Source organism: Natator depressus, chromosome 16, assembly GCF_965152275.1.
Source record: "Natator depressus isolate rNatDep1 chromosome 16, rNatDep2.hap1, whole genome shotgun sequence".
Classification (NCBI taxonomy): Eukaryota; Metazoa; Chordata; order Testudines; family Cheloniidae; genus Natator; species Natator depressus.
In genome coordinates, this window is record NC_134249.1 from 23176415 (window position 1) to 23190182 (window position 13768).

General features: G+C 44.0%; 1 protein-coding gene across 3 annotated transcripts in view; it reads left to right on the top strand.

Moving 5' to 3' along the window:
* The first annotated feature begins 1738 nt into the window (after nt 1-1738).
* The window catches only part of CRB2 (crumbs cell polarity complex component 2), a 57002-nt gene continuing 44972 nt past the window's right edge, over nt 1739-13768 (top strand). For 2 of the 3 annotated variants that reach the window (XM_074973743.1, XM_074973744.1), the window contains exon 1: nt 1854-1948. In XM_074973743.1, coding sequence (XP_074829844.1) covers nt 1867-1948 — 82 coding nt within the window. In that variant the 5' untranslated portion in view covers nt 1854-1866. Of the gene's footprint in view, nt 1949-13768 lie in introns of all 3 variants that reach the window. The other variant, XM_074973741.1, reaches the window with a different exon arrangement.

A 13768-nucleotide genomic window follows, 5' to 3' on the forward strand; every position in this document is an offset into this window, starting at 1 on the left:
TAAAGATCAGAAGGGATACCTGCTCCAGTATGGGGATCAGCTGCTGGAAAGGGACAGAAATATTATCATCTTATTGAATGGTCTTAAAACCCAAGTACTCCATACCCCAGGTTCACTTCATCCACCACTGGAATGTGGCCACTTTGTGTTGTCTTACTATAGCATCTTTCATCCAGGGATCTCAGGTCACTTTATAGACATGCATCGATTAAATCTCCCAGCATCCCTATGCTAAGGAAGGTATCTGGGTACTCCTGTGAAATTGCTCTAATTCCAACACCCACTTAATGGATAAGGGTTTTACAACCAGAGGTTTCAGGACTTTTTCTACACAAGGACCCTGGCTAGGAATTTGGGATGCCACTGAAAACCAGAGTGAGCCTAAATATTTGTACTGTCGGAGCAACAGGATTGGTGGGGTTGTACAAACCCAAACCACTTCCTTTATTTACATGCTCAAATGGTGTAATTAAAGGGAGGGGCAGAGAATGCTGCTTCTGACTGGATTTTGCTGCACAGTTATTCTGCTAGTGCCCAGATACCATGGTTAGTGGCTTTTTCCCTTCTTCCCCCAACTCCCACTAACTTTACTGGGACCAGGATATCATCTCTGCAGGGTGTATTATGCTGGGTCAGCTGGAGCATTGCTTTGATGCAGCAATTCTGATGGGGACAGACTGCAGCTTCTTCCTTGCTTCACTCTGTTTATTTTGCATCACAGTTTATGCTGTTGCTGATTGTTGGGTTAGCAACTCACAGGCCCCATACAGGCAGCTGCCTTTCCATTCACTGGGGAGATTGAATACAAACACCATCATTGTGGAACTGAAATGCTTCGTTAATTTCTGTGTTGTCCTGGGAAAGCATTGAATAGGGTTTGGATTTTGCATCCCTAAACCTCTTTGGGTATGATATGACTGTCTTTGGCCTGATTATTAATACATTCTTGCAATGCCCATCTAGGGTAGGTAGGATAATAATTGGTCTTACTTTGCAGATGAGAAAACTAAGGTTCAGAGGTTAAGTGACTTGCCCAAGGCCCCAGGAGAAGTTGGTATTAAAGTTGGGAGGAGAGTTTGGGAGTGCCTGGCCTCCAGTCCCATTCTCACACAACTACACCCACTGTGTGCCCCCTGTTTTCATTGAACCTTGCAAAGAAGACATAGCATCTGAGCAGCAGCAAATATTGGAATAGAATTCTGCCTTCTGGATTTAGTGTTAGATCCTTGTGCTAATCAAACTGTCCCACTGAACAAAGCAGCCTCTATGGGAAAAGTGTGATTCATTTACATCTGGGTTTTGTTCATAGACCATAATTGATCAAGAAACTGATTTCCTATATTTGATTCCAAGCTCTGCTCCCCAGGCCAGTGAGTCTGCGAGTGCCCTTCACTGCTATGCGGGCGACCTGGGGCTGACTTGCTTCCCAGGCAGACAGAAAACAGACAAGACCTATGTTCTTATGTTCTCTCTTGTTTGGAGCAGGGGAGGGATGGGGAGAAAGCTAATAAAATACCAGCCCCCACTCCCTTCTTCGTCCTGTGCTTCTCCTCTTTTAACATTCAGCTATTACTTGCCCACCCTCCTGCTCTGGGCTTTTCCAGGTAATGCTGGCAACTATAGTCTTTAGTTGTCCAGTCCAGTCCATGTGATCCAGGCAGTGTTTTCCATTCACTCCAACAGCATGAGTAAAGCGTTTCAAAGTGGACAGCGACTCTGTCCACTGTGTTAGTGCTAGTCCCAAAATCGACAAAGCATGGAGTGAGTGCCACTAAACATTTCTGAAGTCTGGGATGTTGGGAGAACCTGCATTTACCAACTCCCAGCCTCTGTTTCTCTCTTGAGGCTTTTAGGACCGCCACTCTTATGCTTGCCATGGAATTACAGAGAATTCTATCCAGTGCATACCATGCCGCTCTCCTGCTGCCACTCTCCCTTTTGCTTTGGGGTAAGTTTTCATTTTCTGTGTCTGGCTCTTAACCAGTTAATATGCACTAACTTTGGCTAACAGTCAGAAATTACTTGGCCTTGTGTTAATTGATATGACAGAATTGTTGCTTCCACATTCAGTAGCTGTGGAGCTTGGAAACTTCTCATCTTGGAGATACAAAGGCGTTTCACAGCTTAGGGGTGTGTGTTTGTAAACAAGAATGAGACTTTCTGTGTGTGTAATGTGTAATTAAGTAGTCAGCTATTGCAGTAATTGTTCTCCCTATGAGACAGTGAGCTGAAAACTTGAGTAGTAAAGTTCTCCTGAACTTCATGTTTATGCTCATGCAGAACAAATGCACAGGAATAGTTTATACTTTCAATTTTAAGTCCATTTGGTGGTGGTGCATCCCAGAAGATGAGTAATGGGTTTTTTGTTGGCAGGTAGTTCTGGTACAAAATGTAGGAGGAGAAGGGAAGGAGGCAAAAGGTTCTATTTTAGAAAACTTTAATAAATTTGATCTATTCTGTAAGATGCAGAGAGTGATGAGATGCCCAAAGATTGTATCATATTGGTGGGGCTTTTTGGACTTTCTCTCAGAGCTGGGGAATATACTTTTAGAGCTGGGGTGAGCCTCTAGAGGTGCATAAGCAGCTCTGCACCTGGGCTTAAAATACACTCACTCCTGGGTCTAATTTCTTGCATGCTCTGGAAAATAGGCTTCCCTGTGTTTCTTCTGAAATGGGTGTCTGGGGATCTGCTGGGCCTAGACATCTGGTTTAGTCATCTAGGGATTATAAGGTCATGTCAGGAACATGCCAAGCCTTTTACTGGGAAGGAAGATGGGGATTGAACTGACCTCCCTAGTCCTCCCCAGTACTGCCAGGCCAATGCGTGGATAAGGTCCTCTCTCCGTTAGGGCAGCAGCAGTCAGTGACAAGGATGCATAGACGTGAGGGTGAAACACAAAGTTATTGATTCAGAGTGCCCTTTTTCTGCCATACTCTATCTAACTGAGCCTTCTAGTTTTATCCACAGCACTAGGACCTATTTCAAGTTGTTGAAACCTCAGTACTTCTTTCCATGCCCCTAAAAGTTCTACCCCAGTAGCCTTCCTGCATCTGCCTTGTTCTGATACTGTTAGACACCTTAACGCTTGAGTTGAACTGTTTTGTTTAGTTTTCCCCCTGAATTTTCTCTCTTCCGTACTAACTTCTTTGTACTAACTTCTTTGTCTGATGCGTTGGCTCCAAGTGCCTGGAATTCCTCTGGCCACAGGGAAGCAGTGGGGCTGTCTTTTGTGTCCAGTAACCATAGCTACTAGTTTAAAGTGTGAAGCAATTACGATGGCTTTGTGTTGTGCAGAAGGAAGGCCCATTGCATGTACAGAATTGCTAGTACGTGGCTGTGTCAGGGATGGAATGCTCCTTGGGGATATATGCTGTTTTGTCTTTGCATTGACATCCTCCCTCTCTTTGGAGCAACAACCTACAGAAGATATCACTCTCTCTTTTGTTAGTTGGAGTGAGTGCCCTATTTAGAAACCCACTTGTAAAGCATAGCACAAGCCAGAGTTTCCACAGATACCCAAACTGTTCCCATTTACAGAGGGAAATCTGCCAGAAGATTTAATAGTAAATGGTTTGCATTTCTGTAATACCTTTCACCTCAGGATTTCCAAGCACTTTATTAAAAAGTCCCTCCTTGCCCTTGTGAGGCAGGTAATTATAATTATCCCCATTTTACAGATATGGGAAACTGAGGCACAGAGCGACTGGGTGACTTGCTCAAAGTCACAGAGTAAGAGTGGTTGAGAATAGTCCTGGGGTCCAGACTTCCAGTTCCTAGTTGTAACCACTAGACCATGCTGTGAAGCAATCAGACCTGCATTAGCTCCAAGTTCTCATGTCTGGAATAAACTCTGAGGGTAATGATGCTGGCTGTCTACATGAGCACAGTTCTGCTGCTTCCTGGAGTATGGGCAGAGACAGAGTAGTTCTCAGCTAATATTGGTCTAGTTCATTTGATGTCTTGAAGAGTACATGCCGGAAAGTGGATTTAAAACCCAACTTCCATGTCTTGCTGCCCCACTCAATTAAACAGGCACCTTTCTTCACATACCTTTGGTCTGGCAAATGCTTTGGACACCTATTGTGGAAGGACATTTGCAGGCAAATGTCTCTTCTCTGGGTTTGTTATCTGCTCTAGGGTAGGCTCTTGAGATTAGCTCTGACATACACACAATTTACATCTTAAACACTGTTCAAAGCAATGCTCCCTTTTTAACAGTCTCACTGTTGTCTATGTTGACTGCCAATGTATTTAGATTGGAATTAGAAATTAAATCTTGTGAGCCACTTTGGTTAACTGAGTACACAGGAAAACCCCTATTTCAGCGTTTGATCTGTGGAAATGGCTGAGAGATCAGAGAATGTGTAAACCAGGAAGGTCAGCCCAGAGGTGTGTTTATTAAGGGGAAATACTGGGGTGCAATAGGAACTGAAAGATCAAAGAATTACTGGGGCAGTATATTCAAAACTACCATAAAACATGGATTTATAGCTCTTGCACCCTCCCACAAATCCTGGAAACTTAATAATAGAAATAGTTACATCTTCAGATGCACATTAAACAATAGACAGATGACAGAGACCTGGCTGGCTATCTGTTTCTGTGTTTACAATGGGTTTAACTCCCTGTGGTGCAGTAGCTCTGATTAACGCTATTAATATTTTAAGCCATAATTTTGGCACTGGTCTGTCCTGTGGATTCTTACCCAGTGCTTGGCATTGCTGTCCAGTGATTTGCTACAAGTCGGAAGGCAGAGAGCCAGGAACTATCACTCTTCTCCTTTGAAGTAGGTAAATATTATTTCCACTTTACAAGAGGAAACTGAGGTACAGACATTAAGTGACTCTGTGGCTGAGCTGGGAATTCAGCCCAGGCTTCCCAGTGAAAAGTCCTGTGCTTTGGCCCTAAAGTAGCACTCTACAAATATAATAAACTGATATATTGGCTACCCTCCCCCGCCCCCCCAGCCATTAAAATGCAGCCACCTCTGGAACCTGGCAGCTGTTTAACAGGGCACAGCAACAGTGCACTACAGTTGAAGTCAGGGAGTGAAGACGCTACTATATCCAGCTGTAGCTAATGAGAATTTAGTCAAGCAGGACTCCATTCTGATCTCATTTGCAGAGGTTTAGCTCTGTTGACTTCAGTGGAGTTAATCTTGATTTACAGGGGTACTGAAGAGCAGAATCATGGCCACAGTATTTTAATTAGTACTCAAACTGGAATTTGGCTAATGCACTGGGATTGCACCCCTGCTCTGCCAAAAAGCCACTGAATCTTTTAAGACCACACGTAGTCAGGCCCTCTGTTTAATGTCTCCTTTGAAAGATGCCTGTAGCAGTACAGGGCTCTCTAGCACTCTGCTGGGCCATTGATTCAGTACTGTCTCCGAGAAATTGCCTACTGAATTGCAAGCACTGCTTTTGGATCACACTGGGCTTCCTGTAGAGGTCTCTTGTCCTAGTACCATACCTAGCTTAGCAGAGCTTGTGAGATATGACAAGACCCTAAGCTGAGGTGGTATGACTGACACTCAGATTCAGCCAGTGGATGGTATTTCAGCCTGCGCGTTCCCTCCATTTCGCTGCAGATTCTCTCCTTTATGTTCTATTGGAACAACAGTACAAAAGCCTGAATAGTTGCTATGGGGAAAATGGGGAGGAAGAATTTTAACCAATCATCATAACCTTTGCAGATTCCCTTCAAATCTCTGTCCTTTGATCTGTCATATGTAGCAAGTGCCCAGTAAGCCTCAGCTAAACAGGCTGTCCAGCTCCTGGGACACAGAGTGGGCAGTGATGCCATGAAAGCAGATGAATTCCCCAGTTTCTGGCAGTGAGATGACATATGAATGAGACCAGCAAGGTCAAGCAAAAAGTTTATTTGTGGAAGGAGACACTAGTTCAGCAGCACCTCTCCTGATCACAGGGGGAACCAACAAAAGAACTGATCACTCTGTTCTGTTCAGCTGGCATGATCAAGCCCGCCTTCTCCTTGTAGAAGGCAGGCCACCCCTCCCCCTTCAGCTCATATGTTGGTTGGTGGTTTTTAATCAAAGTACAGGTTTTTTGAAAAGACTCTGTGCCTGCATCCAGTGTGCACAAATTGAATGGAAGTTACCTATTGAAGTCCATGTGATGGGCTACCATAAGAAGAACACTGGATACGGAATTGTTAAGGCCAAATCAGCAACAGTGCAGACTACCCAGCATGTCAGCACTCAGAAAGAATTGCAAGGCTATGGTCTTTGGTGCTTAACTGATTAATGGCAGGAGTTTTGCTCGATTTTTGTAAAGCCCACAGAATGTATAATATAAATTAGAGATGGCATAGGTTTGTTGTCACCTCCTCTGTGTCAAGAGTGCCAAGGAGCTTTGGAAGAGTCCAGAATGCACCTTGAAGGTACTCCCAAGGAGTTCTCATAACAGCCTAGAGTAGCTGCTGCAAGAGTCCCACATGGTTCCTGAAGGGAGAACCTGATTTTGTTATGCCCATTGCTGACTTGGGAGGTTGAAAGGAGATCTTCCATGTTAAAACTCCTTGCAGGGCTGCCCTGCTTCCTTCCTAGTGAGTGGATCCTGGGAACAGGCCAGAGAGTGTGCCCTTCTGCTAATCCCTTGCACTGACCAGGATAGGGAAAGATCAGTGGAGGTCAGCAGGGATTTACTAATATAAGCACATGCCTTTCTGTTGCTATGGAAACATAACTCTTTTCATTCCTTTATTCACGGGTTCTGTTGCTGTTGTTTTTGCTCTAAGTGTGGCTCTGGTACCTGGGGAGTTTCCTCTTTTACCTTCGGCCTGGGCTTCTTACTATAGCAGAAAAAGTGTTGGGTTGATTAGTAGGTGCCTATCGTAACTGGTAGAAGTTGCACTGAGTTAGGATTTTCATCATTCCTGTCAGTCACTTCCAGGTTTCATCTAGTTCATTTGCTGTTGCTTTGCCACTGGCAGGCCTGTTACTCTCAGCTCCTGGTTGTATCAGGATTTTTTGTCCAGTTTCTGAAATGAACAGGGCAGGTGAAATATAACTGAGGGAATATAAAACTTTTGGGTCTGTAACTTGTGTCCTGAAAGATGGTGATGGTGGAAAGCAAAACTGAAACAATATGAAAGCCAGGGAAATCCACAGATATGGTGGCCATTCCATGCCCATAAGGTATTTATTCCATGATGCACCAGTGTCCTACATCTTACATAGTTTTTGTAACAAAGAATAGACATTTTTAAGCATGTAGTAATCTCTTCCAAAAAGATCATATTAAAAAAATTGAGTGGAATATGGCTAAATCCCTCTTAGAGCTGTGCACTTAATGTAACAAAGGTGTTGAAGCTGGGAGCTACAGCGTATAAACTCTCTGTCCCCCTCCCTCCAGGAAACCTTTGCAATGGGAGGGAGAGCATACATTCCATTACTCAGCTCTTTTCAGTCTCATGTCACATGGAGATGCTATCTATCTTGTGTGCAGCCCTTGCCAGCAGTTAAAAGCCACATTACAGCCTAAGAGTCTCTGAGCCTGGTGCATTATGTCTCTTCGTCCTTCTGGCAGTCTTCTCTCCTCTCTTCCACACCCCGCCCCCCTCACCCCAGTGGTGGGCATTGTGCTTTCTCGGTCCAGTGACTTTCTGGGAGGGAAAAGCAGAAACAGAGGAAAAACAGACCAGTGCTGCTTAGACTCTGAATGTTGCCATCCTTTGTGGTCCTTGTATCTCAGGAAGAGTTTGAGGTGATACTTCTGATGCCTGGGGGTAAGGAGGGAACCCCATTCCCATTGTCAGTACTAGTTCTTCACAGTCACACCAGGCATAGTGCCTAGCCCTATGTACCACAGGGGCTCCTATTCCGTCCTGTTATGTTTTTCTCCTGCTCCCTGAGGCTCTTTGATGCAACAGATGCCACAACTGGAATGTGTTGAAATGGTAAGTTTCTTGAGCCTGGAGCTGCATGAAAGATTGTGCACTAATGCACTTGGCAGTTTGTCCTGGGGCATCACATTGTAAAGTCTATAAATTCAAATCAGATATAAGCAGGGGAATGAAAGTTTGGATGCTTGAGAGAACTGAGTTTTGCTAGATAGTTGTAACACTTCTAGCACATGAGCGAGATTCTGCATCGTGTATGTGTATAAAATATCAAGCTCTCTACTTCTATAATACCTTTAATCTAAAGTATTCCCTACTTCTTTACGCAGGTTAATTAAACCTCCTGACGCCCTTGTGAAGTGCATAGTTGTTTTTTCTATTTTGTAAATGGGTAAACTGATGCACAAAGGGAAACTGATTTGCCCAAGCTCACACAGTTAATGTCAGTCCTGAGAATAGTCCCCAGGCATTCTGACTACCGGTCCCTTTCCTTATATATTTGTGGTAATTTGTGTCTATTTGCTGGGAGATTCCAGCCAACAAAGCAGCAGAATAAAAATGATCCCCAATTACAGGGCACATGCACAAGCAAATGTTCAGAGATGGATAACTAGCTTAAAGCCCCACTCCATAAGTAGTGGGACTCTGCTGTCACTTCCTGCTGTTTGTGGAGACTATTTTGCTCAATTTTAATGGAACATTAAACTCTCTAAAAGGCTCCCCTTTATCCTGTGTTGAAGGTGGCCTCCAAAATGAAGGAAACAAGGTGATGTCTGGGCTGATAACCCCAGTGTCTGCTGATCCCCTGTTGGAATGTTAAATGAGTGTTTAAAACCAGGTTGGATGGTACTTATCAGTGGAGCTGTCTGGAGGAGTTTGAAGCTGCAGGTACCTTGTGCATGGTTAATGTTAGGATGACATTTAAGGAGCCAAAGGCAGCAACAGTCTCAAATGCTAAAATTGGGAGGTGCCAAAGAAAGAGAGCTCTCCTGCATGTGGGTGTGGTACTGAGCACCTCTGGTGCATCGTGACGCCTACCTGAGGACATCCAACACTTTCCAGAGGTGCATCGTACTTTGCAGGGTCAAACCCCATTATTGTAAAAAGCTGAAGGGCTTTTAAAATACTGGGCGACTTAGAATCAGCACTTAATGGGCACAACAGATTCCAGGCTGCATCTTGAGAAATGCTGCACTAAAGCCCTGGTCAGAGCCATGCTTTCCCAGGGTGTGAGCTCTTTCGGAGGAGTCCAGAAGAGGGGGATACTTTAATTTAGCATCACCTCCCAATTCCTAAAAGGAGACAGATGTTGCCCTTGCATCCCTGTGTATGACAAGAGCTGTGTGCAGTATGGCTGAAGGCAGAACTTGGGGCCAAGTTGGTAACTTTATTTTAATAGCCTTGTTTGTTTTTTCCCCACTGTAGAGGGGCGCAGGGGGCTTTGTTCATTTCTTTATGGATTTGTTGCATGGCACATGCCATTGTGAAGGTGTGAAAATGGTACCTTCACAGACCTTTGGAGTTGGGTTAAGATTTTGCCTTGGCTTTTGGGCAAGCCCCATGTGACCGACCATAGGAAGGTCAATCACTTTGGCACTCTCTGCTTTGGTTTCCCTATTTGTAAAATGGGGAGAATACCCATGTCACAGAGGATTATTAATGGGTGTCTAAAAAGTGCTTGGCATTCCTTGAATGGAAGCAGGACTGTGTTTGGCTTGCAAAGAAAACTTAAATCCACATGCAAAGTACCCATGGGTACAATCCCAGGTCTTAATTTCCTCTGTCCCCTGGGAGCTGATCACTGGGGTGGTTGTTGTAGCTGGAGCCAGTGGATACTAACCTGGCCATGTGATGGAGGTCTGACTTTTTTGTAACCCTGTCCCATATTGGTGATGGGACCAAGTTTCTTCCCAGCACCTCCCGTGAGTTACCCTCTTGCTTGTTACAATTGCTTGATGCAGGCAAGCTAAAGTGATTTGCTCCTCTCAGTACATCATTAAGAGGATAATTCTCTTATTCCATGTTGTAAATAAAATAAATTCTGGTGTCCTATGATGTTCACTGGCCCCACCCCACTGACTGGAGGACACATTAGGGTTGGTGGGGTCAGCCTTCGCTGTTCATCAGTTTGGTGACTTAGCAGCAAAACATCAGTAGGAAACCCCCGCCCCCCATTTCTGTTTGATATTCTTTGTTCCTGGAAATACATTTTTGAAGAGCAATCTCTCCCCACGAGTCTGAGCTTCCCAGTGCTGGAATGGGCTGCCTTTGTTTCGACATAATGAGCGGAGGGTTGCGGGCTTGAAAATTAAGAGCTCCATTATTTGTGAGAGAGGGTCTTTTGACTCAAACTTGAGAAAGGAGCCTCCAGCCCTACCCCCAGCATGTCACCTGCTTCCTCTCCTACACCACCACCTACACAAGGGGCCAGATCAGCAAAGCTTCTGCCTACACAAGCATGATGCTCCCTATTCAGGAGTTCTGTTCCCAGGGAGACAAACTTGCCGTGGACAGTGATTCATCCCTTCCATTTAGAACTTTGTAGGACTAGAAAATCTTCTTGTAATACTAAAGGGTACATATATGGCTCCATCACCATGGTATCAAAGTGTCTCATAATCTTTACTGTATTTATCCTGGCAGCACCTCTCTCAGGCCTAGTAGGGATGTTATTTCATTGTACAGATAAATTGTAGAGGCACGGAGAGGCTAAGTAACTTGCCCAAGGTCACAGAGGGAATCTGTGGCATGGCAGGAAGTTGAACCCAGGTCTCCAAAGCCCTAGGCTATTGCCCTAAGCACTGGACTGTCCTTCATCTCTAACAGGAGAGAATGTTAGTTCAGTGATTAGAGTAGGAGATGGGGGATCAGAACTTCTTGTTTTTTTCCTGGCTGTGCTGTGAGTTGCTCATGTGACCTTGGACAAGTCACTTAAGCTCTGTGTGCCCCACTGTACAGTAAGGATAATGCTTGCCTCACAGGGGAGTTGTGAAGCTAGTTAATGTTTCTAAAGGGCATAGCATGGAAGGTATTAAGTGTGTAATAACTATGATAAGAAAGGTGTTGGTAAACTCCTGTGGTGAGCTCTTTAGAAATGCCTGTATATACAGTTCCAACTAGAAGCTGGTATGGTTCTAGGTCTAGGGCATCTCCAGGATTACCTGGGAATGGAGGCTGCTTTTAAGCAATGCATATCACGGCCTCTGAAGCATGATTTATGAGCCCTGTAGCTAAGTCAAAGAGGGACACTTCAGAGCCAGGACGGTGCTCTCGGGGGAGGAGCTGTAACAAGTGGGGACTCTTTCTATTGGATAACGAAAGTCTTATATTTGTGTGCTTTAAATTGCTGTCCTTCTTGACCATGGGCCCTTTTTGAATAAAGAATCTATTCTAAAACAATAAATGTCCATTTGCTGGCATCTGGGTAACTGGCTGGGAACCTGAACATTTCATCAGGCTCCTTAGTCCTTACTGTGAATTGGAGCTGCTGGAAACTAAGCCTGAGTGGGTGATTCTGTCTGAGAAACTTCAGATTTTTTGTAACTTATTTTAATGCAAAGTGAAGAAGGAGGTGTCCTCCTGAGCCTGGAGAGGGAGCAGGGCTGTTTGATGCTAGAATGCTTCATGAATGAATGCTGTGGAAAGAGACCTCTCTGGGACAGAGAGTGAGGCTCTGTGAAGTGACCCCTGGCCTTCCAGTATGCGTAAGTATTTGCTGGTGGCAGTCTCTAATAGAAAGCACAGCCTGGAGAAGTGTGAACAGGATATCAGAGCAGAGAGAGATCTTGGCACCAAAAGTTAAATTGTATTTATTTCAGCTCTGCTCAAAATGGGCTGGTTGTGGGGAATGTTTGTTGAATAGAGAGAAACTTGCAAGGGACCAAGTTATTTTCAAACTGCTAATAGGGTTTTGCAAACAATGGGACAGACAATAACATTTAAATGCTATTTTAAAAAAGAGAGGTTTCAGAGTAGCAGCCGTGTTAGTCTGTATCCGCAAAAAGAAAAGGAGGACTTGTGGCACCTTAGAGACTAACAAATTTATTTGAGCATAAGCTTTCGTGAGCTACAGCTCACTTCACTGAATGCATCCGATGAAGTGAGCTGTAGCTCACGAAAGCTTATGCTCAAATACATTTGTTAGTCTCTAAGGTTCCACAAGTACTCCTTTTCTTTTTAAAAAAGAGAGACTTCGCTGCATTCTTTTCTATCTCTCCTTTCCCAGCCTTTCTCCAATTTCCTCAGATCCCCCTCATCTTGCTTTATCTGAACTACAGGTCCCATAGTCCCTTCCTTCTGTAGAAAGAGAGTAAATGTGCAAGCTTCTGTCAAGAACAAACGGGTAACTTGGCATGTTCTGTGCTCCTAATAGTGACTTGCATAACTGTGTGTGTGAGAATACTGGTGTCTTCCCTTTTTTTCTTCTTTTATGGTGGGTAATGGAGGCCAGAAATGTCTCTTCTTTTCTGGGTTTTGTTTTTACATTGGAAATTCAGGTCCTGTCTAGCTTGGAAGACAATCCATAGGAATTGCTGAACTAGTGTAAGCATGGCAACCCAAGAGACCAGGGACTGATACCTGAGAAATTGAGAGAGTAAGAGACTTTTAGTCGGATTTTAAAATCTGTGTTTTATGGGGCGTGGGGGAATTGTTTTTTGTTTGGTGGGGAGAGGTTTAATACTTATTTAAGTCCAATGACAAAAAAACACTTTGGAGGAAGAAAAACATTTGTTAAATATTCCCCCATCCCCACAATCCAGGTATGAGAGCTCACATCATACATCTCTAAGACCCCCAGGTAGTTGTCCAGCAAACTCAGACTAGATATTCCTAATATTTCTCAAGTGAAAAAACAAGTAGAATAGAAGAACGATACCAAAATGCCCTAGCAGAAGTCTTTTTGTCCCCCAAAAGTATAAAAGGTCGCAAACCTCATCTTTAAAAAAATTCCTTTGAAAGCTATACTTAAATGCAAAACCAGATCTATTATATTTGGACCCAGTAGAGAAGGAGGTAGACACACGGGCAGCTGGCAGAAATATGGCTGGCTGCTGGAGACTTTATTATTCTGGTCACAAAACTGAAAGCAACATGAAGTGAGGCTTTGCACTGAGGAGGAAGGGGGGTGTGTTCAAACATTTAAAGGGACAGAACATCACAAGATCTGCACTGAAGGAGTTCAACAAGTGCTTTATATCTGATTCCTACTCTGTTTTAGCCTTTGACGTTCATCATAATCCACTCCTTTATGAGTGGAACCTATTTCTAAAGGGAAATGTAGCCCCATCCAGTTTCACTTCAGAGTAGGGTGGGCGGGTGGTGGTGCCCTAGCAGGTTTTTTACAGCGGGTTTCACTTTCTGATTATCAGGGAGAGTGTTCTTCCTGTGACACATTAAAGGAAAGTCCAAAATGTCATTTTTAATCTAGCAACAGTGTCTTTCATAGAAAGTCATAAAACGTTTGTGGCTTGGTGGCTTCTGTCTCTAGATCTTCCCAGTCTATGACTCTGGGGAGCAGTTTGGTTTTGAGCATGTTTCAGTGATAGTTGTATTATGCAACCGTGAAGGCTAATTTATTCACTATGGTAATGAACACCTCATGCATATTCATAATTGTTCATTAACAAAATAGAGAAGAAATAACATGTGTGTCCCTGGCACTGATCAATGAAAAGACCAAAACCAGAGTTAAAAAGGAGCACATTCTTGAAGCTCACACGTGTGAGGAGTCTCTGACTGACTGAGAAATGACCTTTCTCCAGGAAGCTAACTAGTATTCTGATTACTTGACACCAGCTTAGAGTATGGAAAATGCTGCAGGTCATCTATGCAATTGTCAGGTGATCTCACTTGAGTTAATAAACCTGCTGTGTTCAGTTGGTCACATGTTGCTGAAATTCTATC